Genomic DNA, 27,112 nt, shown 5'->3' with positions numbered 1-27,112 from the left:
TCCTCTGCTTCAGTATTTAATAGAGGTAAAACACCTTTGGTCAAACAAAGCATTTTAGTTATACTGGTGCTATTTCCTCCCTGAAACTACTTTAGGGATTATATGTATTCTTGTGACATTTCAAAGGACCATTTAAGAGGACTTTTATTCCTTCCCTAACAAGTAATCAGGGTAATCATGTCTTAGCTGTTTACATCTTTCACATAATATTGGGTGTAAATTAAACATGAGATCTGGTATGCTGAAAGTTGACAAATAGATCAGGCCTGAACCTCCCATCATTTAAGGAAAGCATGAACTGAAAATTTTGTCCCCTACATTCAATCTGAGGAAATATTCTCTCGAGATTGCATTCCATATGCTATGCTCCAACACTGCACATCCCTTCCCCTAGTTGTAACATTAGGCATAATACTACCTCTTAACTGTTGAAAGTCAGACATATACAGTATTGAGTTGCATCACTGAATTCAAAAAAGCTACATACTTCCAAGGGTGGAGTATGCATTCAAAAATGGTGCTTGCTATGATTGTGGGCAAGTGCCCCACTCAGGAAGATTTATACTAGTCTTAGTTCCAGCACTTATTGTACAGTATGGTTAAGTGTATGGTAGCATCCCCTGGCTTGAAGTGGTTTCCATCATATACAAGGTTTACAGTTTGGTTCAGTGGCTCTCAGCATCCCCTCTACAAAAACTGTTCCAGCACCACTGTGCTGTACTTTCTGGAATATTAATGTGCCTTGACAGAAGTAGCAGGGGGGCAATTCAACTTGTGCCATACTTCCATTCCCTTTTCAGCTTGAGTATTTACATTCAACATGCTATATATGGTTTTTTTGCTATAATGGAACAGAAAGTGAACCAGTGGTTTAGAAATGCTCTAGACAAAAAAAACCCCATTTCATGAACTAGGGAACAACAGTATTCACTACAGCAGTCCTCCCACTATTAGAGGCCTCATTTTGCATTCAACAGCTTTCTATACTAGTATGAAATAAGGACCGTAGTCTTACACTAGACAAACAGCCTACAATTCAGTACCAGTGCAACTGCGCACAGTAACTAGAGTGCAGTTCCTTCCCTCCACCTTTTTGAGAACAGCACATAAAGGGAAAATTGAGGTGCTCAGTCTTTCTTTAGTCTCACTTTCACTAGTGTGTCATAGTGTGATACACTTTGAGTTCTGGTACTACGAAGACTTACTTCAACCATTCAACACACAGCATCACATTTTGGGATTTTATATTTTATTAAATACAGATACACAAGAGGACCCAGTTTATTCATTTTCCTCACTGCGCAGTCTGGCATTTGGATTGGTGATCTTGATAGCAAGCTGAGCTGCTCTCTCCACAATTACCTTGCGGTTCTTCGAGGAAACATTGTGAGCAATCTCTGCACAATAAGACCTATTAAAACAATTAAGTTAGATTTTATGCATAATAGCTATTGATAAAGAATTAGTATTTCAGCTGCATAAAGCATGCCTGTATTCAATTCCTAGCCTAGGGAAAAAATCTCTCCCTTTAAACAGCATAGATATGGAAAGTGAGCTGTGTGTGCATGCATTTTATAGGGAAAGAACAAGCAAGCAGCTCTAATATAGTAACTTTCTTGCAAAAATACTTTGTGGTTCTTCAAATATCTGCTTTCAGTATTAGTTGGTATCTGATGAGATTCATGATTTAGGCATTGAGAGATAAACAGGCCCAAGGTTAATGAGGTACACAAACAGTGCCTCTTGGGGGAAACTCCACTGCAACATTCTTCTGGACTATTTATAACTAGGATCAAATAGGCTTAAATTTGAATGTCAGCATTAAATCTAAATTCTGAACACAGGGTGTTAGTTGAGATACCAAATTAAAACCTAAACTGTAGTGGTATTTTAGCAAAATCTACAAGAGGTAACAGCCCACAAACATTCCACTTCCACTCCATTTCCTTTCTCCATTTCTCAGCTACACACTGCTATAGAAGATTAACTCCTGCAGTAAGGCAGTATGTTAAATGACAAGATTAGTACCAACTTCCTGCTTCCAAGCAGCAACACACTCTCCATGTCTGCTATTGAACTGTCTACAATTCTTTTCTTCAAATGCCAGTTGCATTTTTCTCTCCTGATCCCACTTCTTTGCATTATCTCTAACATCCTAGGGTTAAGTTACTGGTGGAATAACACAGCACAAATCCAATGAAAACAGCTGAGTTGCATCCCCTCATGTCAGTGGTGACTCAGGCTATTAGTCTCCCCTACCGCTGAGAGTTCCAACTCAGTTTCCTTGTGCTGCTCAATTTAATTACAGCAAAATGTAATAGTTAGAACACGCAATTCAAAATATACCAGGGATCAACTATGTTTCCTGCACTACACAAGTTATCGGATGCATTTAGAAGGATAAAAGGTCACTGTTTATTAAACAAGCTCTACAATTTTAACTTTGACAGTTTATAAAGTCTCCATTAGCTACTACATATGCATATGATCTTCTGGTTGTGCAATTTTTAGCAAGTATTAAGAAAAATGCACTCAAGACATATTACTAAATCATTATTATGTTTCCAGTTTGTCACTATAGCAGTAACAGTCAAATTGATGAAAGCAAATTCATCTGCCTAATACTATTTTCTAGGATGCAGCTGCAGTTTGTAGACATTGAGGTATTCAGCACATTGCCAAATCAGATTCTGAATTTGGTGTGATATTAAAACCAATTATAATACTGAACTATCCTTACAGGAAAAACTTACTAACTAGAAGGATAATTAAGTACTGAAATAGGTTACCAAGGAAAGTTTTAGAATCCCCATCACTGGACTACATGACTTCTCCAAGGCCCTTTCACCCTACATTTTATGATTCTATAACGTAGCTACTCAGGAAGCCTGTATCACAGGAATAAGATCAATCTTCAAAAACCCATAAAAAGCAAAGTTTAGGGTTTGTTTAAGCGAAGTTCATAGTTACTGCTACCTTGATCAATACTTTTTCAATAATTATTGAATGTTTGATCATAAAATTATCTCCTCCTAAAGGCTGAACATGACAATGCACTGTACTTAACCATTCTATTCAACATTCCAGGAAGAGGACATAACTGAAGGGGAAACAAGAAGGCAGGTACAGCCAAGATTCTGTTCCTTTTAGTCTAAGGGTTCTCAAGATCTCTCCACTCAAGACCCCAAAACTCAAGTCCGGCTTTTTTTTTTTTTTTTAACCTCAATTCCAAAAGCCCTTTATGGTCACATCCCCCAGTTTGTTGCTCCAAAGAACTGTGGCATTACAGTAACAGCAAGAAAGCATAACTTGGTTTTGAGTTGGAGGGATCAGGCTGGGAGTCATACTGGGCTGCAAGCTGATATTGCTGAGGGGAATGAATGCTGTAGAAGGGTGATTAAGAGCTGTTGTGGTCTAGGGCTAGTTCCAGTTCATCCCCTCCCACATTCTGCTCCAGGAAAGGGCCACTTAAAGATATCAATGAATCAAATGAATACTTTGACAAGCAGGGGCTACTTGTTCATCCCCATATTTATACTTCAGTAGTGTCTAAAGGCCTTCAAACATGACTGAGAACCCAAATGAGCTAAGGCACTGCGTAATGACATAGTACTTCCTCGGAGCAAGGCATTGTATAGATGGGCAAAAGGGAACAGCTCCAGCAAGAGTCAAAGGCAGGAGAAAGTGAACAGCATCTCACCCACACTAGGGCTTCAAATCTAGCAGTTTCTAGACATTCACTTCCTCTCTCCCCTCCCTTGTAACCCACCCTGAAATCGTGACTCTCTCTTTGAGAACCTTGATTTTAATCACAAAAGCCCAATAGGACAACTGAAGTGTAAACCTGGATCACTGAGTACCAGGCTTAGGTTAAGACAAACATTCTGAATGAATTTTAGAGAGATCTTTCCCAACTTACTTGTTGCTCATCATCAGCACCTCAAGTTCTTTGACATTGTGAACCAGAAACTTTTTGAATCCTGTGGGCAGCATATGTTTCGTCTTCCTATTGCTACCATAACCAATGTTGGGCATCAAGATTTGGCCCTTGAACCTTCTGCGAGCTCTGTTATCAATACCTCTTGGTTTACGCCAGTTGCGCTAGGGAAATGCAACGAAGTTTTAAGAATACAATTGCACAATCATGAAGAATAAATCCAAAGATTCAGGGTGGACATGGTCTTTCTTTAAACATTTCTCACGTCCTATAACATTAGAAGCAAAGCTGGAAGGAACCTCTACCGTACAGTGTTGCAGTCGAACCCCAAACTTACAAACACCTGTCGAATGGAGGTTGTTTGTAACTGTGAACAAAACATTGCGGTTCTTTCAAAAGTTTATAACTGAACATTGACTTAATACAGTTTTTAAACTTTACTATGCCAAAGAAAAAAATCTTCAGTTAAATTAAGATGATTAAAAGCAACAAGCACAAACAGTTCCCTTACTGTATCAAATCTTTTTAAAAAAAGATCTTTCCTTTTTGAAGTAGTTTACTTTTAACAGCACTGAACTGTACCTGCTTTATTTTTTGGTCTCTGTTGTTGCCTGATTACATACTTCCAGTTCCAAATGAGATGTGTGGTTGACCAAGTGAGTTCATAACTCTACGGTTCTACTGTATTACAGAAAATCCACATATCTGATTCTTGATAATTAAAGGTACTTTTTATGCTTTAACACGATAGCTCCTAAACAGTGTCACTTTTCAGGCTTTAAGATTTAAGCACTCCTTCCCGATTTAAAAAAAAAAATTGAGGGACACATACCTTGATCTTGACATAGCGATCCGACTGATGACGGATGAACTTCTTGGTTCTCTTCTTGACGATCTTAGGTTTCACCAAGGGTCGGAGGGCAGGCATGGTGTCTAATATAGATAAAACAGGTGTAAGAAAACCCTCAACAAAGTGGTAATAAGTTCTCACTCAAAACCTGTAGCAGATTGCCTTCCATTATCTAGCCACTTCCAAAGCTAGTAATGGAATGGGTATTCCTCTGCAGTAGTTCTCCCTCCCGCTTCCGAAGCTGGCAGAGTACGGAAAGCTCTCCAGATGCGATCCTGGGAGGTCCCACTTCACCCATACCAGTCAAAATCATTTGAGAATTAATCTTTTAAAATGTCTTACCATAGAACTGGCACTAGACTTTTTAGCAGCTTAATTCCCAAATGGTCCCACCCCTCCTCCTGGTTCTGTGGTGGTTGCTGTCCTGGTTCCTATTTGTGTCAAACCAATCCCCAAAACGTTGAGTCTAGAAACAGCCATCCTTGCAGCAAGTACTAGTTTCCACTTCACAGAAACTGAAACAGCAAATGTAATCTTGGTCTCCCCCCCCTCCCAATCCCACCTAGATCTCTGCTGTATCTTCTCAGCAAATGCTATTTCAATTGGAGTTCTGTGTTCATTAAAGAACTTTTTGCTTTCCCCCTGCACAATGCAATACCTCCCTCTAGCATCCACACTAAAAAAGGCCTTTCCCTTACTTACAGCAAGACTCCCACTTCCACTGACCAACACAGTGGCTTATGTAGCCACTTTACATTGGGATTTCCAGTGCAATCTTGACTGACTAGAGGCAAATGACACTCAGATAGTTGGATGATGTTCAGCACAGTATAAAGAGATTAGATCGTGAAGGCCGCCTAGTCACTTGTGTGACTAAACTGCCACGCAGGTACGAGGGGGGCACTATGGCTCCTCAATCAATTGGGGGGATCCTACAGCCGCCCTTGGAAGTGGGCCAAGCCTGTGTGTTGCTCTGTAGGTTTCCATTACACTTCCCTCCCTCCGATCCTGCCCCCACCAGGCAGTCAGTTCTCTTTCCAGTGCGTTTCCAGGCGCACAGCCGAGAGCCCCCGCAGGGCGGGAGGTCAATGCTCCGCTGAAGCCCCAGCGCCCCAAGATGAGGAGACAGAACCCCGCGCTGCCCCAGCCCGCAGCCACCCCTTGCCCGGCAGGCCCGGAGCTGGGAGGCGGGAAGGAGCCTCCGGTCACCCCGCGCCCAGGGAGAAGGTCCCGTTACGGCCCCCGCTTTGGAGGGCCGGCGAGTGAGTCCACCTCCACGAGGGGGGGGGAAGAGGGGGCAGAGCTCGCCCCCCTTGCAGCGGCCCACCGCACCCCCGGCCTCGCCTTTTAACCCCCCTTCCCTCGGTCCACCTCCCGAACGCGGCTCGGCCGCCAGGAAAGCCCCCGGCTGCGCGGCCTTGGCTCCGCGGCCACAATCATTTAGCTCCCGCCGGGAAATATCCCGCGGCGCTAACGGAGGGAACCGCCGGCGGGCTTTGGGAGGCGGCAGGGCCAGGCTAGCGGGGCCCACGAGCAACGATGGCAACGGATACGGCCCAGCGCGGGACTCACCGGCTACTAATGGCGGCCACCCGGAGAAGCAGCGCCGCTGAGAGAGGGAGAGCGGAAGTCGAGCGCGAGCTGATGAGATGTGACTCCGGCAGGTCCTGGCAGGTCAGATCCGTGATCAGAACACAGAAAGGGGGAATCTGAACAGCTTCTTACCCTAGTGAATACGATGCTTAGATACAGACAAAAGAGTGTTTATTTCAGAGACTAAGAAGGTAAAACGTGACTCGCAGATTTTCTATAATAATAGCAACTATGCTGTATAAGCTTCCAGGACTTTTCTCTAAGCAAGTTCCGGTAACGTCATAGGCAACAGCCAGAGGAGCTCTTATGAAGCTACTTCCGCCAGTACTGCTGCCATTGCCCAAGGGACATCTAGTGGCAGGGTGTGGATACTGCAGCGTTGATGCCTATGGCACCCAAGAGTAATAGGGCAGATTATTGAACTTTGGGCTCTGTTACTTAATTTATTTTCTAAAGTTCGTTAACACTGTTTTCTCCTTGCATCTTCCAGGGAAATTGTCAGGTAACTAAAAGCTCCAAATATTGATGGTTGGTTGCATAAAATGTTGCTTTACAAAATCAATGTTTTTATGATAATGTAATATTAATAGAAACCCATACAAATGCTTTAAAATGCATTTTCTATTAACATTAAGGGATTTTTAAAAAAATAAACAATAATAGTATTTTGCCTGGGTTTTTAAGTGTCTGTTTCTTGCTGGTGTTGTCAACTTTTACTATTTTTATCACAGGAGACAAACTATTGGTGTTTTCCTCAAGGTCACAGCTCCTAAAATATGTGGATTTTCATTTATTTAAAAAAAGTTTAAAAACCTTCATGTTGGGGTGAAAAGCCTGAAAAACATGACCTAAGTTCACCTTAAAGACTCAAAAAACAAAAAACAAAAAAAAAAGTCAAATTGAAAGAGCCTAAAACCTTTTTTTTATCACATCTTATTTTAGGGGTGGTCTAACTCATGGATTTTGAATGCCTGGGGTTGGCAATGCTGCCATTAACATAAAAAATGATTAAGGTTTTGATCCTGTAATAAGCTTTGTGTGGTCATGTATGCCAAACCGCACTGAAGTCAATAGGGCTCCAAATGAGGTGTTTGCCCATGTGAGCTTATCCAATACTGGGCCCTAAAACAGAAAGACCTGTAAAAGCTTAATTTACTGCCGTGTACTCCCTTTAGGCAATGTTTAATTTTCTGCATTTCACTTAGGTTTCAGTCCTGCATGTGGAGCCATTTTGATCACGCAATTAGTGATGTTTTTGGACAGGATGTAAAACAAATCTGGTAAGTTTTGGCTGCACCTGGCATTTATCACAACCCATGAGCACTTAAGATGACTTTCACACTGGGGATTTAGCCAAGTCTAGGTACAGTAACTCCATTTTATGTTCCTGAATCGCCCTTGCAATTCTAGTTGTAAAAATGTATCCTTTAGTTCCCTACCTAAAAACAGGTTTTGGGAGAATTTGACAGTTACTATCGGTTACAAGCAAAGGAAGAAACTGGTATTTTTCTAATAATTTTACTTTAGGTGAGTTTACCCTATATGGCTGGGATTGAGTTCGTAGGGCCACAGGAGACTGTTTGCTGCCTCCCTTATGGGATGCACCTGGGTGGTCCAGGTATCTACCCTGATAGGGCTGAGACCATAAAATGAATGAGTTGAAGGTTCTAAACAGGACTCAAGTGGGGCTTTGTTGAATGGACATACTTTTAGAGAACCAAGCGATTAGAATATTCTTAAAGCTTTCAATGGTACATCAAGTCTTTGGGAACGTATTTTATCTGTTTGTCCTTTTTTCTTCAGAATCCCTATTTATACCCTTGCTAAGCTTGTTTGAGGCATATTTTTGTAAGATCCTCTCCCGTGGGGATGTTGTAGTTCTAGGTTCCAATCTTACAAGCACCTATGTATCTGTTTTAACTTTAAACTCCGAGTAGATTCCAGTCCTGGGAGTTAATGGGGGCTACTCAAGCATGCACTTAAAGTGAAGTATCTGTATAAAGGGGCCCACAATTATGGCTTTAAGCTCTATGTGGAGCAGGGGTTATTGGAGGAGCACAGACAGAGAAGTTGTACAGACTACCATCACTGACAGGCTGGTGCATTTTAGTCGTAGCAGATGAGGCAATCTTGATGCCTGCAAAGCACTCTGGGATCTCTTGAGATGTTATACTTTGTAATTTTCTGTTAAAATGGCAGCATACTGCAGCACAGGAAAGGTTATTTGCTACTGGTCTCACATCTCCCCAGATGTGCTGCTGATCATCCTTTCAGTTAACGTTCCACTCAAGACAGATCAGTATTAACACATGCCGGCGCATTCTATTGAATTTCACTTGGGTCACTCCACAACTAACCAGGTGCATTCAACCTGCTCAGCGGTTAGAATTTTAAACTCTCCAAGTTTCTAATGTGAGTAGTGATTTAACAATGTGAATAAACCTATTTATTGTTTCATACATTCAAAGGCCAGAAAAGGCCATTGTGATCATCTAATCTGATCTATTATACAGCACAGGCCAGTGAATGTCCCCAAGATCATTCCTGGAGCAGGTCTTTTAAAAAAACATCCATAGTGTACATTGTGCTTTATTTATAAAGTCACAACTTGATGTAAAAAGCAAGACTTTTTATTTTTGTAACTATACTTTTCTGATCTGACACCAGCTATTCAAAGTACTGTGAGGTGCTTAACATTCAGAGGACAGTGTTTTTAAAGTTTTTCTATTTACCAACTAGCCTGTTTATAAATATTTTCAAGGAAAAATTTTTATGGCTGGAACTGTCTGGTTAAATTTTACATAGCACAGCTAAATAACCATAATTTGTGTTACTTACTGAGTGATCTTCATAAACCAGATAACGAAATTCCATTTGGCTGCTACATGTTTTGAAGAAAGAGGATAGATACAGTTCAAAACAGATAGCTAAAACATGTGTTTTTGATATTATGAAAACTCTGCATCAGAACCTGCTGCTTAAAACTGTTTTAAAATAAACTCCCCTTCTCTGCGGGATTTGCCTTTTTTTTTTTTTTTTTTTTGCGGAGGGTACAGGGAAAAGGAAGGAGAAAGGTAAATTTATGTATTTATGTCTACATTTATATTTAAATATTTCATCAGCCTGTTAAATTAAACAGGGGTCACTACTCCCATCTCTGGCTGAGCAGGGTGGCAGTTAAAGATTCCATCATGCTCAAAAGGGCAGGGATAGGACCAGTGTCCCAAAAAACCAATGTTCCTTCTCTCAGTGAAGCATGGTCTCTAGTGTCCCAGGCTGTGTGAGAATTAGCAGGTCTCAGATGTTGGTCCATCAAGACACTTTTATCATGGAGACTGAAATCCTTCTGGTATTCACTGAACAGGTACAGCATGGGCAGCAGGAGGGCAAGTTTCCCCTGCCCTCCCACGCCCATGTGCCTTGACCCTGACCTCTAAGGGTGTGACAGGTTAGTTTAATTACTATGGTCCACCCACTCTCCCCACCAAAGCTGCCAGTAAGTGGGGCTAGTTCTGATGGTAGTCTTTGTGACTTGGACCTATCCGCCAGTGGAAACTGGACTGAGACTTGCCAAGTACATTTTATCAAAGAGTTGGGTTTGAATCACAGGAACAGAGGAATTGCCAGACTCCATCAGATCTGAGTGCAGTATGCTGTCTTGGACAGTGTCTCCCTCCAGACGCTTTAGTAGAAAGTGCAAGAAACTCTGCAGTCGGTGGATGTGGATATCTGACCCCAAATTAGGTTTTATTGTGATCCTTAATAGTTAGAAACTGGTTTTTGTCCTGAAGCATGAGGTTAAACTTTCTCCCAGAATTTATAAGTCTAGATAGTCTTGTTATCCTTATAAATGCTCCATCTCTTTTTGAATCTTACTAAATTCTTAGCCTCAACAACTTCTTGTGGCAATGAGTTCCACATTTAATTACACGTTGTGTGAAAAAATGTTATCAGTTTTGAATTTGCCACCTTTCAATTTCGGTCTGGTCTGGTGTTATGAGTCAGAAGGACAGAGGTTCGCCAGTCTAGAAGTGAACTGCTCTGTATTTCATTGCCAATTGAGTCCCCCCATAACTTTGTTCTTTCTTTAATTTGAATGTGTACTTTTGTATCTTTGATAGCTTTATTTTGCTTATGATGGTGGCCTAAGTCAATGGAGGTGACTGAGGGATTGCAAAACTTTCATCATGTATAGCATTACTGTTCCAGACAACATCAATACTTTTGAGTGTCAGTATTTCCATAGGTCACGTATCCCTGGTCACTGATTGGCCAGCTGCGGTGTGGGTTGTAGATGCCAGGATAGACGGGTAGTGTTGGATGAACATAGCTGAACAGGGCCTGCTCTTGATTAGGCTCTATCTGGGGGAGGTAAATACGCAGCTTGTCCAGAAGGTGACCTGGCCAGAAGTTATTGTCGTGAGACTTGCCGCTCCGACTGGACAACTTCATGTACAAACGTCTGGAAAATATGAGTTAAATAATCAATAACATATTTATATAATGCCTTTCACTTAGAGAAACCAAAACGCTCAATTCATTATATTCACTGTCTGGGATTTCTTTACCATCAGTGAAATACAGCCAATTCTGGGGTGGCAGGTGGTAAAAGCTGTGTAAGAACTTCAGAATTTGGTCCACAGAAATTAATATCAAACCACAGGATGTATTACTCAACTGGTGTTTAGCCAGGAAACCGGAGCTAATACCCCTGCTCTTGTGAACAGTGCCAGGGGCTCTAATAGCCCCAGGTGGTCATGATTTTGGATCTTCATCTGACCTGAACAGAGTGGCATCTCCAGCAGCATAGGCCCCTTAGCATGACACAGGAGCAATGGGTTTGTATTGACTGGAGAGAAGAATGCCATCTATTGACTCACCAACACCACTTCTTGCAGCTCCCCAAATTTTCCTGGGAGGTCTCCCATCCAAGTACTCAATTGGCCCAATTCTGCTTAGCATGGAAGATCTGACAAAATTACAGTCTATCTTAGGGGACTTTTTGAGCTAATGGCTCTATATACAAATAGGGTATCCCTTTTCTCCTCTGTCTCTTATCCCATCTAATGCAGTAGACTATATGAACATTTGAGCTAAGAAATTTATCTTCCTGTGGTTATAAGTACCCAGCACAATGGTGGTGCAGTATTGATTGTGGCTTTTGTGCCCCACCAAAATACAAATAATTAATAATAATTTACTGATGAGGGCCCACTGTCTCTTGCAAGGGCAGTAGTGTTGCAGGTCTGTGCTATCTCTTTTTTTTTTTTTTTTAAATTTCAGCCAAAGCCAAACCACTCCAAGGTCTTTAAAGGAAAATCTACTCAACTGAGTCAGCTGTCTCTTGGTACCAAGTGAGCAGAGTGTTAAATATTTTTGTTTGATCAGGCCAAGATGATGATCCTGAGTTTTCTCCTCAGGGCAATGTCAGTTTGTTCCCCTTTCATTAATCCACTTTGATCTGGGCTGAGAAGGGAATTTTTATGGAGACTTTTAATACTACTTTCCTCATTTTAGACCGAAATTGATTTCTGTTGAATAAATAGGGTGGGTCATTCATTACTATAAATTATTTACATTACATCAGAAATGCTGCATCATTGAACTATCTATCTTGTTATAATGCCTATCACTGTAGTGTCTAAGCACTTTTAACTGAGATTGAAAAGGGAAATTGTGCTCTACCCTTCCATTTCTTTCCTCTCTAAATCGATCGCCACTAATCCCCAAGCTCTGGATAGTTTCCTTTTTGGAGGTGGGAGGTCATTTGCTGCCTCTGGTAGTCCAGGACCAGATAAAAGGAAGGACCTTTCTGTTTCCTCTCATAATTAATTCCTGTACATCTAGAACATTCTGTGTAAACTTAGAACATGCCAAGTGCATAAGTTTTCAAGGGATACGTGCTGTAGTGTAAACATGGCTTTAAATTAAGCATTTGTCCTAACAGTGCTGTTCTCCGAAAAGTGGTTCTATATAAGTGGCAACGGGAGGTTCTAGCTTTAGATCTCAACAGTTTCAAGATAAACTGAGTAAATTTGAACAGAAGATGGATAATTGGGGCTATGAATGCATCCAGGGATCTGAGAGTCCAGCCAGGTTATTTGGGATATATGCTTCTTCCACAGTAACAAACATTCTGCAGCTGGATCTTGAACAAGACTGCAGATAATGAGTAGGTCAGAACAGAATCCACCTCCTCATGCTATACTGTGTTGGCTCTGTCGTACCAACAGTAATAAAAACAAATTCTGTCACTAAAGCAAGTAGTTCAGATACACAAAAGGCAACTAGGGGTGAAATCCTTGCCCCAATTAAGTAAATAGCAAAACTTTCATTAATTTCAGTTGGGTCAGGATTTCACTCTAGACCTGTTGGTTAAGGTGGTGCCATTTTTCCCTTGTCACTTTCCTGAACTCAGTAATACCTAATAAGTCTAGAACTATTTTCATGGTATCTTTTCATATTTCAAATGAAAATAGTTTTTATTTTGGGACTTAAATCTTTTCCATGCAGTGATGGATCTCCAAACACAGCAGCACTGAATTAGTACATAAGAAACAGAATGTGAACAGAAAGCAAAACCCACTCACTTAATTTCACTGTCCAAGATGAATTAAGTGCAAAAAGGAAACAAATAGCAAGATTGGTAAGGAACAGTGACATCAGGATTTTAAAAATGTGTTCAGGTTTTATGATCTACAGTGTTTGTCATAGGTAAATTAATTTGCTTTTTAAAAAAAATGTATCTCGACAGCATCCCTATACATTTAAATTATACAATGGTTCTATGGAGATATTTTAAGTAGAGATGAGCTGAGAAGATTGTTTTGAAAGAAGACATCTGATATTATTTTTACTTCTTTCTAATATTTGGTTTACTGCAACGACGTAGATAAGATACATATCTCACTTTAATGGGTTCTTATACCGGAAGGCACTCATAAACAATACCTACAAGTCCAGGTGCAAGATGAAGGAGCTCCTTTTAGCCAGGACTTCATGAGGGACTTCCTCAGTTCTATAAACCTGACAGCCTCACTGTTTTCAAAAAACTGAAACTGTTTTTTGACAGAAAATTGGGGGTTCAGCTAGAATTCCCCCGTCCCCCCAAAGTGTCTGCACTGTGCAAAAATGTCAATTTTTCACACCCTCCCCAAACCAAATCAACCCAAACCCCAAATCAAACACCCAAAATTTAAAAGTTTTAATCTGAAAACCAATAATTTTGATTTGGAAATGTCACCGTGGTGCCCTCTGAGAGTTGTAGTTCAGGTGCCCTGCCACCATTGTCTTCTATGGACTGGGTTCTTAGCAAGCCTACATCTAGGGCATCATGGGAGATGTAGTCCAGGCAGGGGGCCCACGCCATGGAGAACGAAGTGTTGAGGCACCGGAACTACTACAACTCTTATGAGGCACTGTGGCAGCATTTCCTTTTGTTTTCAATTGAATAAAAAACTCTTTTCCATCAAAATTTCAATGGGGGAAAAAAAAAACCATTTTCCAACCAGCTCTTCCTGGCAGATGCTTATCTCCACATTTCATAAAACCTAGTTTCAAGTGATATCGGATGTGTTCAACATCATTTCCAGTGTAGGACTCTACACTTGGGTCTGCCTTCTTCTCCAAAGTATATTTGAGTAATGTCCCAAGGACCTTTCCGATTGAGCAGCAGTTCCTACAGCTCTTATTTTCAAGAGTCAGGAGAATAAATCCTGCATTGTCTGTCACTAGGGCCTAGAAGATGTTTGTGATTTAATTAAGTTGGGTGGTATTTTGGCTCCTCTTCTAATGCCCCTAGGATCCATACATCATAGGTGGTTTGTCTTTACTCCCACTTCTTTACAAACATTGTACATAACCTGAAGTGCTGCCCTTTTGTGTTAGGACTGGTCACTTATGTCAAGGATGAGGAAGGTGCTGAAGTCCTAATATTATCCGCTCTGTTCAACACCCCAACTTTTACCATTTCCAAATGAGTCTTACAAAGGAGACTCGGACATTGTCGACATGTGAGAGTTTTTCTCAGTATAACTAAGGTATGAATTTAAACTGATATAGTTATATCAGTATAACCCACCATATGACCACTCATATTCTGATATAAGTGCATCCACATATGAGATTATACCAGTTTATCTACTCTGTAAAACTACACCAGTATAACTGGTAAATTGCTCCCATACTGACAACTCCAGTAGCTTCTGATAAAAGCTATGTCTGACTGGTTGTTGGGAAAGAGCATTCTTGAAGCTAACTTAGCCATTGGTTGGCCCTGCTTTGCTATTGTATATGGAGTAAGCTATTCCCAGCACAGACCTTGCTGACTGTTCATAATCCTCAAATGACATCCAGCGGCCTCTGTATGTCTTCTGCTTTCCATGTTGTCCCCTCTTAATCCCTGTACCATGCATTCTAGCAGAGAAGGCAAAAGAGCAATCATTTCAAACAATGAATACACTTTGGTAGAGATCTCAACCAACAGACTGGAAGCCCGTTGGGGAAAACTGCTTGGTCTTTCTACATGTCTGTAAATTATCAGGTGTATCCAAGGAGCTATATTAAGTAATTGTACATGTCCTATACATTCTGATCAGGTTTCCACACTGCATCTATCATCGTGCTACACAAGAATACTTAACATTTGTAAAACACTCAGTAAATTCAAAGCACTGTACAGACATCAACGAACTAATGCTCCTGTGAGGTAGGTGGGTAACTTGCACTAGCCCCTTTTTTACAGATGACAGCACCTATTGGCTTCAGTGCACCAATGTAAGTGTAACTGAGAGGAGAATCTGGGTCATTCACTGTCATGATCTTATCCTAGGCTGCCCCCAAATATATTTCATCCCAATACAGATACATACCATATTGGATGCTGCATCCTCGCCAGAAGGGCCAGGAAAATGAAGTTTTAGGCCAAGAGGAATGAACCACAAGATGGCACAGAACTATCTCCACTCATTGGACCCGATTCTTCTCTTACATCTATGTAAATAGTTGACTTCAGTGGAATTACTCTGAGTTACACTGTTGTCATACCAGTGTTAGTAACAGGAGAACTGGGCATACTGTGTGTGTGACTTTCCCTTGTGTCTCATGGATGGTAGAACACAGCCAGCAGTGATGAATCTGCATGCTGCACACCTAAAGCAAACATGGTCATCTGCTATAGTGTATATGTGCCCTGAAAGAGACACTTGAGTTATTGGAGGAAAATTCCCACCTCTCCACCAAAACCAACAACTTTTGCCTGCTTGCCTAAAATTCCAAAAAGCCTGCAGCCTGCCTATTGATACCAGCATCCCTTTTAATTACTATTAAACCAAGACTGGGGCACCCCTGTGTTAGCATTTGACATGCACTAAGTCTCTGCCCCAAAGATCTTGCACTTTAAATAGACAAAGGGCGAGAGGAGAAACGAACAGAAAAGTGAAGTGATTTGACCAAGGTCACGCAGCAGATGGGTGGCAGAACTTGGAAAAGAACCTGGTCTCCTGTCCAGTGGTTTTAGCCACTAAACCATGCAGCTGCTTGGAGTGTAAGTCACTACAGATGTATACCCCACTATGTAGTCCTCTATAGTACAAACACTTTGAACAAACCCATTTTTGGCATCCTTTTTAAATGCATTTCTTAATCCTTGTCTGCTTAAAAGCAATCGTGTTTGGTGGTGACTCCCATCCGTTGATGCATAGGGACCCCCTGGCTGTCTGATCTTCCGCACGTGTTCTCCTTCTTTTATTATTCTGTCTCCTGGGTACAACAGGGCTGTCAGCAAAGAACACAATAAAAACAAAGCAGTAATAACAGCATGGCACATGAGCTGCTAGACATTTTCAATAGATTATGAACTCAGTGAAGTGAGGGACTAACAGAAATGGTTTGAGTCTGGCATAGTGCAAGCAGACACTGTGCAAGCTTAACCTACAGAGCTCTCCCAATGTTCTTCAATCCTGACCAGCAACACTCCCGCTATTCCAGTTCTACTCCATCCCACATGTGCCCATCCATCTCTTGTCTTCACCTGTAATATCACCTGCTAAGATGAGCTGGAATCTCCTAATACACCACTACCCAGTGAGTGTCAGTCCTGATCTGGAGCACTCCTGGCTATTCCAATCCTGCCCTGGCTCTGACAAGGTATTTTAATCCTAACCAAGAGCATCCACTGCTATATCAGTCCTGTTGCTCTACATGGAACTGCAAATACACCTCATTCATCACCTATTTACTTAACCTTCTGTTTCCCATCCATAGGAAATCCCCAGATAAGAGCCATGCATGTGGGCTGGGGTGGGGTGGGGGAGGATTAGCCTTAATTGTTCTGAGGTAGTATGTTCACACCAAGGCTGAGGTTTTGCTTTACCTTTTTCCAGTACCTCTTCAGTAAGTGGAATGTTATATTCTTTGCATAGTTTGACACACTGCAGATAGACCATGTAGCAGTTCCTTCGATGCTGATCAATCACTTCCCCTATCTCACTCTCCATTGTAGATGGCAAGCAATGTTCATCAATGGCCTTATTTCCAGATCTCACCAGCCGACAGCGTTCCAGCCATTGTATTGGACTGACCTTCTTCTGCAAGTAAAGGGCAGGTCCACATTAATTAATATAGCTGGATAGAATGTTTTCATGGCCAAAGGGGTAAATGAATTCTTGGTGTAATTCCACTCATGTCAGTGATGTTACAGCAGGGATGAATGTGGCTCAAAAGGCACCATTTGTGTGTACAAATGGAATTCTGTGCATGCAAAATGGGTAGCTGTGTTTTCATGAGCACAGGCCCTTGTTTGTGGATGAAATCCATCTTGTGGAGAGGACTATTACAACATCTATGTACCAGTCCTATCCCACATAAGCTCCATTTCAAGCGGTGCATTAGCTCTCTGAATAGCAGTGAATTGCAGAAGAGGATGCACTAGAAAACACTGTGGTTGTATTTTTCAGAGAACTTTTGAAACAATGAGCCTCATAGTTTTGTTCCCCTTGCTCTTGGAAGGTCTTTAACATTAATTTATATTAGAATGTGTGCACTGAAGATTCATCAATCCCCGGGAGGTGGTATTGTTAATTTCAGAAGGTGCAAATAGCTGGGCCAATATATTCTGATTTTTTTTTTAAGAACCTCTCCCATCAGGAGTCCTACCTAGTGGTTAGAGCACACAGTGCTGGGAGTCAGAACTCCTGAGTTTTATTCTCAACTCTGCTTTTGACTCATTGGGAGGCCTGCTGTCAGATATGTTGAAAACAAGACAGGACAAAATGCGTGCAAATATCCCTTAGGGACAAATCCTATTTTGGTGAGGAAATGAACTAGATGATGTTGAAAAGTCTTTCCATTCTGGAGCATGTAAATCACTTAAATTTAGCTGTGCCTTTTTTTATCCCTCTGTAAGAAAGGGAATACAATACTTACTTACTTCAGGGGGGTGCTAGAGCAAAATTAATTATTTATGAAGGGCTTGGAGAGCATCAGATGGAAGGTGCTATATACAGAAGGGCAAAAGATTACTAATCAATAATATTCACACTACAAGCCCTTGTTTTGTTTTGTATAAACTGCTATTTCATCCTCAATCTAAAGACACCTAGGAAGGCCAAGCATAAGTAATGCTTATTCTGAAATGCAAAGCATAAGTAAAGGAATAATTTCCTTTAAAAGGTAAGGAATAATTTCTCTGCAGATATGCACTACCTTCTCCCACCATTTCCTCTCTCTGGATCTCTTCCCAACCTCCTCCATTTCATCATAGGTTAAAGGTCTGTGATCCAGTTCGGTGTTGATAGGAGGAACTTCTAACAGTATTAACTTTGCTCCAGGCTCACTAGGAGTGAGTGATTGTGTCTTTTTGGTTTTGCCATCAGCAGATGCTGGAATGCTAACACTTTTGCAAACAGTTTTTCGGCTGTGAAATGGGGCACGTGCTGTAGAATCACAAGAAACAAAGACGTTATCTTAGCTTGTAGCAGAAAACAAACTTCTGATCTGAGCAGAATTCATGAAAGAATGAAAAAGTAGCTTTTGCTTTCTGTGCAAATTTGAGTTAGCAACAGGCTCAGACCAGAACTCTGGATACCAAGAGCTGCCAGCTTTGGATGCAGATTTGGAACTAAACCCACATTTTACAGCTGAGCCAACCTTTAATTTGGAATGTTTCCTTAAAATGCTTTATTGAAAAGTCTTGAAAGTAACTAACGAACGAGTTGCTAGGTTTCTGTTGACCCCTCCTCCTTTACTAATGATAACAATTGTTTACAAAAAAGGATGTATCATTATCCACATTTTTATACATGGGGAAACTGAGATACAGAGAGGCAGACTGACTTTTACAAGTAAATCTCTGCCAGGGCCAGAATCTAGATCCCCTGATTCCCAATCTCTCTGTGGGACTATACTGCCTCCCACCTTTATTTGAGGGAGAATTTGTTTGACATTCGATAACGTTGATCATACAGCAGTGTTTCCCAAAGTACACAGTATAAGAAGGACTAGATGGGGGCAGTGGGAGGGAAGAGACCAGGACTAGCTTTGGGATGGTGGCAGCGGGTGCAAGACCTCTCAGCTTTAGTCTCTCACAGTTATGGTGTCAGAAAAAACCATCAAAATGTGATGAACATAATCAACACAGTGATGTCTGCCTGAACTAGCCGGGAGCCTGAAACAATAGCACTGTTGTGTGAGTTGCTGTGTTTGTTTCAATAGAAACAAGCTTGCTCAGGCTGAGGCTTTAAATGTTGACAGCGTTAACTATTTCAAAGCATGTAAGAAAAGAGAGGGAGGATCACATTATGAAGATTTAAAATATAGCTAAACCTTTAACGACATAAGGAAGGGTTGAAGAGTGGTGTGACTGATTTCATTTTCCTGAATGGAGGCTCAACTTGCAAGTGCTTGGCAAATGCTACCTTCCAGCACATTTCTTCAGAATCAGACCTTTGTTTTCCAACGATAGAGATAGGCCTGGACTGAGGGAGAGCTAAATTGTAATCCTCTAAAGATGTGTTTATAGGAAACACCTAAGCAGAGGACTTCATGTGAGGCACCCTGAGTTCTGTTCCCAGCTCTGACACTGACTCACCATTGGGCCTTGGACAAGTCACTTAACATCTCTGTGCCTCAGTTTACTCCGCTATTAAAAAAAAAAAAAAAAGACACTTACCCCAATGGGATGTTTTTCTTTAATCCCAATACTTTAATAATACTGTGCCTTTTCTAGTGTCTTTCCTCAGAGGATCTTAAAGCACTTTAGAAATGTCAATTAATTGCTGTTGTGAGGAATAAGTTAATGTTTGCAGAGTATTTTGAAGCTGTAAAGTGCTAAGTATTTCTCAGCACTTCTAAGCATTTCTCCTCTCAGCTCTTGACTGATGAGACTGTAACATAAGGTTACGTGTGTACCCGGACAAGCTTTCACGTAGAGATGAGCCGAGGAGTTTGGGGTTTGATTTTACAAAACCAGGGGTGGCTTAAATCTGGGTTCCATTCTATCTGAACCACCAGAGTCTGAGTTTGGATGGAAGGGCATTTGTGTAAATGGTTCTAGTTTTCAGCTGTCTGGCTGGTGGGAGCCAAGAATTTCAACAAAATTCTGGAAGGGATATTAAACCTCATGCCTTAGATTTTAAGCAAATCTCTAACTATTAGTGACCAGGATGAGACCTAATGTGGAGGGCTGATTATCCCACATCTGCTACTGTGGGGATCTTACACCTTCATCAGAAACATCTGGTGCTGCCCACTGTCAGACACCGAATTTTGGACTAGATGGACATGGGGCTGAACCCTGTGTGGCAATTCTTATGCTCCTAAAAATGCAGAAGCATCTTCCTACTGCGGGTTCCTTTTTCTTACCTGTTTTTGCTTCCCCAGGTTGTTTTGACTGATCTCTCATTATATCCAGCCATATATTTTGACATTCAACCAGATCGTCACTGGTTATAAAATTTCCACGCTTTGAAGAACTAAGGAAGATGATCACATCTTCCAGGTCATTGTCACTGATAGGGACTTTGGCCTGCAAAAAAAACCCACCACCATCAACAACAAAAAATGTGATCATAATAAGACTGAAGGCTGCCACAAAACAGTAGGGACCAGTTCTGCAGTTGCTCCATGTGCACTGCTACCATGATACTGAAAGGTGACGTAGTCTGGTAGCTGGAGAATCATAGAAAAATGTAAGGCTGGAAGGGATCTTGAGAAGTCATCAAGTCTAGTTCCCTATGCTATGGCAGGGCCAAATAAACTTAGACCATCCCTGACTTTCCAGTGATGGGACACTACATCTCCCTTGGAACCTTATTCAAGACATTAACTATCTTTATAGATAGAAAGTTTTGCCTAATATCTAACCTGAATCTCCCTTGCTGCAGATTAAACCCATTATTTCTGGGAATTAACATCTGTGGGTTCTAGTCCCCATTTTGCCCTGAAAGGCTGGGTGGACTTGGGCAAGTCACTTTGCATCTTTGGCGTTTCAGTTTCTCCATTTGCCAAATGTGTATTGTTGTTGTTACACATATTCAGTCGTATCTAACAGCCCCAACTGAGATCAAGGCTCTGTTGTGGTAGGCACTGTACACATATATTGTAAGTGACAGTCCATAGACAAAGGGCAGCAGGAGAAAGAGAGATACAAAGAGGTGAAGTGACTTACTCACATCACACAGCAGTTCTGCAGGAAAGTCAGGAATAGAATGCAGGTGTCTGGAGTCTAGTCCAGTGCCCTCCCCACTGGACCACATTGCCTCTCCATTCACACACTCCTACCTTGCAGCTTGGGTTGTGAGATTTAATTAATGGTCTGCAAAGCATCTGGAGCTCCTGTAGACTGCAGGAAGCTATATTATTGCTGCTATGGAAACCAACAGCAATTCTGCACACAGGGCAGAGTCAGAATCAGCCTGTGAGTGAGCTGTGAATTTCTTTTGTACTATGTGGCTATGGGTTTTGTCCCCAGCTGGGATTCGCTCTCTCTCTTGGGTCATCCAAATATGTAGCTAAATTCTCTTTCCCTTTTCCCTACAGATTTTCACAGGTTGTGGAATAAAATCTCTGCAGATTAATTTCTCATAGATAACTTCTAAAATCAGTGTCTCCAAGGTGAAGGAGGACCTGTTGTTAAAAGATCAGCCCTTATCATTGGCTTCAGGGGAGCTATTCTGGAGTTACGCCAACTGAAGTGGGGCAGAATTTCAGCCTTATGTTCTTAACCTGTTCTCTACGTACCCCCTTGATAACTTTAATGAAGTCTGATCTCATGAACTGCTTCTTGTCCTTATCCGCCTTCCTGAATAAGTCTACCATCTTGAGCTTTTGTTTGTGCAGAAGGTTGTGCAGGGTGATGAGAGACTGGGGATAGGGAGCACTGATAAGGGGGATGACTCTTCTTCGAGAGGGCAGGTCATGCTTTGTCAGCAGGTTCTGAAAGAGATTGAAGAATAATCATGAGATCAGTTTCATCCTAAAAAAAGAGACGTTCAATCAGGTTTCCTGACTCAGGACATAGAAGTGTGAAGAGTGTAAATGTGATGCATTTACACCAGCTGATACTACATGTAACTCAATTGAGTTATATCGATTTACACCAGTAAAGGGCCTGGCCCTGGTACTTTCCATACCCCTCAAGTTGACCTTATTTTGGATTCAATCTTTCCTCGCCCTTACCAGAGGCCTGGAGTCCAGGAGGTCTCTGTCCTGGGGACACACAAGAGGGAAGTGCTGCCTCTGCAGTATTGTTCCACATTTACTCCTGTTGCTAACGCTGCCCAAGTCACTCCATAACTATGAACAATACAGGGGGTGCGGATGGGAGAGGTAGGGACAGGGTTGGAGGGCCAGCTAGAGACAGCACTAAACTCCCTGGATGCCCACCAAGGTTGTACTGGGGAGGAATTCAGCAGCACCAACCTGCAGGGTCTTTTATCATAGGGTTTTTACTATAGTTACTACAAAAGCTGCCCTGCCAGGGAGCCATAGGGGTACAGCGTCAGGGGAGCAGAGAGTTAGTACAGAGGAACTTCAGATGAACAGCCCTATGCCCCATTGATCCCTTCAGATCTGCAGCTTTAAGGGACGGAACTATCAGCTAAGTCCATGAAGGTGCACCTGTTGCCCCAAAAGGTAGAATTTGAGAGAAACTCCTTCAGTGCAGCCTGGCATAATTCTCTTCCCATGCAGAAGTAAGCAGTTTCCAGGGAAACAATCTGACAAGGTTGATTGTATAATTATTTAACTTTCTGTCATTTTACTTACTGATACTAGCACTCATAGAAAGAGAACTGACTTGACCGCACTTCAATCTTCCTTTGTATAGCTACAGCTGTTAATTTCAAATGGCCAATATGACAGCAAGGTGTGACTTTCAAGTGTGGTAGTGCAAAGATCCAAAGGAATGTGGCATACACTTACTTCAAGGTGCCTGGTCATGGCTAATTGCCTTTTAGCCTTTCTCGCTGCTCTGGAGTCTTGTAAATTTTCCAGGACTCCTACTTCTTGCTCAGTGGTGGTAAGTTTTTGACTTAGCCATTTTTCAACATCCACAAGGCTATCCAATTGAGACCGGAGCTTTCTCCTTTCCGTTATCCAAGCTTCCAGTTTTGGTAGATCATCTCCTGCTTCTGATGGCTCTTTTGGAGTGGTGCGACAGCTTCCTACCTCAGGGTGCACTTGCAAGGCAATGGCTTTCTCCTTTTGATCAATGTCTGTGGTCTGAATAGGTTTTGAACCAGCAGAAGCTGGTCTTACCATAAGAGGTGCGATAATAATGCGACGTCTGGATTTGGGTGGCCCAAATGTACTTGGTTTCACTTTAAAGAAAAACTTTGGATACAAATCTCTGAGTTTGTATTGTTTAAAGCAGTGCTGTAAGACCAATTCTGGCTTGACACGGGTAGTGTCTTTGAGCAAATCTTCCCTGGTCATGGTGTCACCTTAACTAAAAACAGATGGAATTGTTACAAAATTCAATGTCAAACTCAACTGAGTTAATTTTGCTTCAGAATATCTGTGGGAGCCTTAGAAAAATGAAAATGAGCTGAAATCAGATATGACCTTCCAATGCTAAGATGAAATAATACATGATACAGTAAAAAGGAACCTAGATAGACACTATTGTGCAGACAATGCTAAGGCCCCCTTATAAAATATAAGAAATTAATCATTTGACATTTACATTACCCCTTTCAGAGCACTGGACAGGGACTTAGGAGACCTGGGTTCAATTCCTGGCTCTACCACTGACCTGCTGGATGACCCCTGTAAAATGGGCATAATGATACTGAACAACTTGGTAAAGCACTTTGGTATCTACTGAGGAAAAGCACTATAGAAAAACTAGGGATTATTAATATTACACATTTTATATACAAGAAACACTTCACCCGCAGCTATTTAATAGTGGAAGGCAACTCTCTGGCCCAATCCTGCAAACATGTTTGCACATGAATAAAGTTACTCATGTCAGAATTCTCGCTGATTTCAGTGGGACTATTCTCCTGGGTAACTATATATATGCATAGGTATCTGCAAGATTGGACCCTAAACCACCAGTTAGGGCAGGAACTGAACAAAAATAAGGATTCCAACTGAAATAAGCTACTGCTAATATCCAGTTGAGATAAAACTACTTTTTGTCATTGAATTGGTTTTAAATTAACAGAATTGTCCAAAATCTTGATAGAGCAATTGTATGTGTCTGCAATCTTGGAACCAAAAGTGAAAGTGATCAAACAATTCCTTTCTCTGATGTGGATTTAGCATAATCCATCATTCTTTTGATTATTAGAATGAATTGTTTGTAGTTGAAGCCTGTTAGGATACAATTGATATTAAGATTTCCTTTTCCATGTTACTAATAATATTGATTATTAAAACTTTTCACCATTTTGGCTGTTTTGTTTGCTTTCTGCCCTTTGTTTGGCTAAAAAGGGGAAATTAACTCATTCAATTTAACTTACTATTTCTCATGTCTTAGAGGCTATTGTTTGTGTTTTCAACACTATATCTTCTTTTTGTAATTAATTGTTTTTCAAATCATGGAAACACTTTCATTCTTAAGAGGTTTATACAGTCCTTTTCAAAACAACCCAAATCCGGGACCCAAACTATGGGCCTGGTCCTGGTCCTGCAGTAAATACTCAAGCAAAACTCTCAGTGCAATCAACAGAACTTCAATGTGAGTTTTATATGAGTGATCCTAGGAGGCTGGGGTCTTAAACTGAAGGACAGTATGGGCCATTGGATAGAGCACTGGATTCGGACTCAGGAGATCTGGATTGCTTTCCAGGCTCTCCCATTGGCCTGGTATGTGACTTAAAGCAAGTCACTTATGTGCTTCTGTTTACCCATCTATAAAGCGTGGTTAATGATACTTACCCTTTGTAAAGCACTTTGAGATCTATGGATGAAAACTAGATATTATAACTATTTCATCAGAAGAGAGGGTGGAGAGGGGTGCCAATCTGAAAATAGAAGTGGACTGATCTTGTATTATTGGGTGGTTTTGGGCCAGTAAAATACAGATTTAAACACGATACTCCTGAACCCTGGGATCTCTCTAGTCATGGTTTGCGTTTGTGAGTATGTACAAAGGATAAGGCATGACATCACAACCCTGGAAGAGGCTCAGGTTCTCATGCTCATTTTCTAGTGCAAGTGGTCGCCTCCTCCTCGTTAATTATTTGCTATGGACGCATGCCTTTCCTGCAGCCATCAGCAAAATGCAATGTGCTTCATTTGATACGATATTAAGCGGCCACCTGAAGAACCACACCGGGCAGTCGGGTGCTGCTGAGGCCAGGCTGCCCCCCCCCCAACGACGCTGCTGGGGCTTTTTTCAAAACGCTTGGCTGGCGAGCAGACACGACTCTGCTGAGGCTCGAGTGAATGACAGCGGCTCAGGCCCCGGCGGCGGCCGCCAGACCCAGCGTCTCAAACGAAACAATCGCAGCGGAGTCGAACCAAGCGGCTCCGGGCGAGGAAGGGCTGCTGAGAGGCGGGGCGCTGCCAACCAGCGCCCGGTCCTACCTGGCTGCTCCCACACCGGGCTGCCTCCAGGGGGCCGGACGAGTCTGCAGGCCGCCCAGCCGCGCCGTTCGCCTGGGGCCCCACCAGGCTGCCCCGCTCGGAGCCCCGTTAGCGGCGGCTGCGCCTACCGGGGGCCCACGAACAGGCAGCAGGGCCCGGGCCCGGCTACGCCTTCGAGTTCATGGCAACCATGGCAACGGCCCCGCGTCCAGGCCTCTGACTGGCTGAGGAGGGACGGGCCTGGCTGTTGTGTGGGCTGCAGGTCACATCACACACACACACACACACACACGCTGTGTCGGCCACGCGTGGATCTCCCGGGCCCGGGCAGGGCAGCGGGCACCGCGAGCCGCCGCTGGCCGTGCGAACCCTCGGTTCAGACACCTCCAGTCCCGCGTGGGCCTGGTAAAGCGACCCCGGCCTGCCCGTGTCACCCCCCACGGCGGGGAGGGCTCCTGGCACAGGGGGGCGGGCCGCTGTCGAGCACTCGGAGTATTGCCCCAGCCTGAGGCTGTGCATCACGTTCCCATTCTCGCTGCAGGGCAGCTGCGCTGTCTGCGTTTCGATCTGTGTGGGCCCTGTGGATAATGACCGGCACGCACACAATGAAAGGATGAGATTGGGACAAAGGCCCTGCACTGGCTTTAGGACTCATTCCCTCAGTTTATTTTTAGGTGGAGGTATCCCATCTTCCTTAATCCCAGCTCTTCCCCCCCCCCCCCTTACTAGCCCCCTTTCTTTCTCCTCCCCCACCCCTTCCCAGAGGTTAGGCAATAGTCCATCTTTCCAGTCCTGACCCCAGGTGATCAGGAAATGTCGGGGGCTTTTCCAGTAGAGGGCATTGACATTTTATTCATCTCTATAATGTGTAACTTCTCCACCAAAAAGGAGGAGGCAATACCTGCAATTGCAAACAGTTGTTTTCACTTCCACCTCTTTTGGTAAAGGGGACAAACAGATCTCCAATACATGTGAATTTAATGACCAACTCTGAATGGGGTGATTCATTCATTGCCTCTCAACTGATGCTAAATCTGATAACTTTCTGAACCTACTACCTACTGTAATTTTATTACATATATTGCTGGTCTCTTTTAGTCAGGTTTTCAAGGTCTGCAGAACATTTGGGCACCAGAATCTCTTTGAATAGAAAAGTACCTTTTATTGTCATGTTGTTTTAAATAGAGTTAGGGGTAACCTTTAAAAGAGCCCCACATTTTTTATATTATATACATAAAATATATGCCATTTTAATATTAGTTCAGCTCTTCTTGACATGTCACTTCATATAAAATGAAGGTACAAACACTTAGATATTGCAAAGACTACTAAATAAAACAATTACCAAGTATTCAACAGATGTGGAAGTCTAGAGTGGTGGTTAAAGCAGGGGACTAGGAGTCAGGAGAAAGAGGATTTCATTCTGTTGCATGTTAAGGAGTCATGGTATGACCTTGGGTAAATCACTAAGGGCTTGATTTTCTGATGTGGTGAGCATCACAACTCCCCCTGAAGCCAATGGGAGTTGCATGTGCCCAGCACCTTTGAAAGTCAGAACATTAATCTCTCTCCATCTCATTTTTCCCATCTGTAAAATGGGTAAAAAATACACACCCAGTTTGAGATGCATAGATTAAAGCTGCACTATACATATAGTTCATTATTAGGTGTTTCACAGGATGAAGGTATTATGAATT

General features: G+C 42.3%; 2 protein-coding genes, 1 long non-coding RNA gene and 1 other non-coding gene across 4 annotated transcripts; 1 reads left to right on the top strand and 3 right to left on the bottom strand.

Moving 5' to 3' along the window:
- Positions 1 to 1,232: 1,232 nt before the first annotated feature.
- RPL32 (ribosomal protein L32) lies at positions 1,233 to 6,411 on the bottom strand. The gene is made up of 4 exons (XM_067544368.1): positions 6,360 to 6,411; positions 4,770 to 4,870; positions 3,920 to 4,101; positions 1,233 to 1,411 (listed from the first exon to the last, which is right to left on the bottom strand). Exons 2-4 carry the CDS (start codon positions 4,863 to 4,865, stop codon positions 1,282 to 1,284), a joined length of 408 nt encoding a protein of 135 aa, XP_067400469.1. The 5' UTR covers positions 4,866 to 4,870; positions 6,360 to 6,411; the 3' UTR covers positions 1,233 to 1,281.
- LOC137150549 (small nucleolar RNA SNORA7) lies at positions 4,934 to 5,072 on the bottom strand. Its single transcript, XR_010919021.1, has one exon. It is a non-coding gene; the product is annotated as a small nucleolar RNA SNORA7 (small nucleolar RNA).
- Positions 6,412 to 6,731: 320 nt separating the features above from the next.
- LOC137150420 (uncharacterized) lies at positions 6,732 to 11,963 on the top strand. Its single transcript, XR_010918970.1, has 3 exons — positions 6,732 to 6,882; positions 7,586 to 7,660; positions 11,664 to 11,963. It is a non-coding gene; the product is annotated as an uncharacterized lncRNA (long non-coding RNA).
- Positions 9,443 to 25,547, bottom strand: EFCAB12 (EF-hand calcium binding domain 12). Its single transcript, XM_067544367.1, has 9 exons — positions 25,416 to 25,547; positions 22,800 to 23,325; positions 21,618 to 21,812; positions 20,241 to 20,403; positions 18,084 to 18,313; positions 16,753 to 16,966; positions 15,989 to 16,154; positions 14,700 to 14,795; positions 9,443 to 10,842 (listed from the first exon to the last, which is right to left on the bottom strand). Exons 2-9 carry the CDS (start codon positions 23,310 to 23,312, stop codon positions 10,596 to 10,598), a joined length of 1,824 nt encoding a protein of 607 aa, XP_067400468.1. The 5' UTR covers positions 23,313 to 23,325; positions 25,416 to 25,547; the 3' UTR covers positions 9,443 to 10,595.
- Positions 25,548 to 27,112: the final 1,565 nt, after the last annotated feature.

This window comes from Emydura macquarii, unplaced genomic scaffold (genome assembly GCF_026122565.2).
Source record: "Emydura macquarii macquarii isolate MOO-44397 ecotype Brisbane River unplaced genomic scaffold, CSIRO-AGI_Emac_v2 contig_968, whole genome shotgun sequence".
Classification (NCBI taxonomy): domain Eukaryota; kingdom Metazoa; phylum Chordata; order Testudines; family Chelidae; genus Emydura; species Emydura macquarii.
The sequence above is the reverse complement of the archived record's forward strand: the minus strand, read 5'-3'. Positions and strand labels throughout refer to the sequence as shown.

Excerpts from the sequence above, each read along its gene's own strand:
- EFCAB12 (XM_067544367.1), bottom strand. The coding sequence starts at position 23,312 with ATGACCAGGGAAGATTTGCTCAAAGACACTACCCGTGTCAAGCCAGAA. Across the intron at positions 21,813-22,799 it reads CCATGACCAGGCACCTTGAA|AACCTGCTGACAAAGCATGA; the intron begins GTAAGTGTATGC and ends AATCTCTTTCAG. Across the intron at positions 16,155-16,752 it reads TGAAGAGGTACTGGAAAAAG|CCCTGTTGTACCCAGGAGAC; the intron begins GTAAAGCAAAAC and ends CTTTGCTGACAG.
- RPL32 (XM_067544368.1), bottom strand. The coding sequence starts at position 4,865 with ATGCCTGCCCTCCGACCCTTGGTGAAACCTAAGATCGTCAAGAAGAGA. Across the intron at positions 4,102-4,769 it reads ATCGCTATGTCAAGATCAAG|CGCAACTGGCGTAAACCAAG; the intron begins GTATGTGTCCCT and ends GCATTTCCCTAG. Across the intron at positions 1,412-3,919 it reads GTGCTGATGATGAGCAACAA|GTCTTATTGTGCAGAGATTG; the intron begins GTAAGTTGGGAA and ends TTGTTTTAATAG.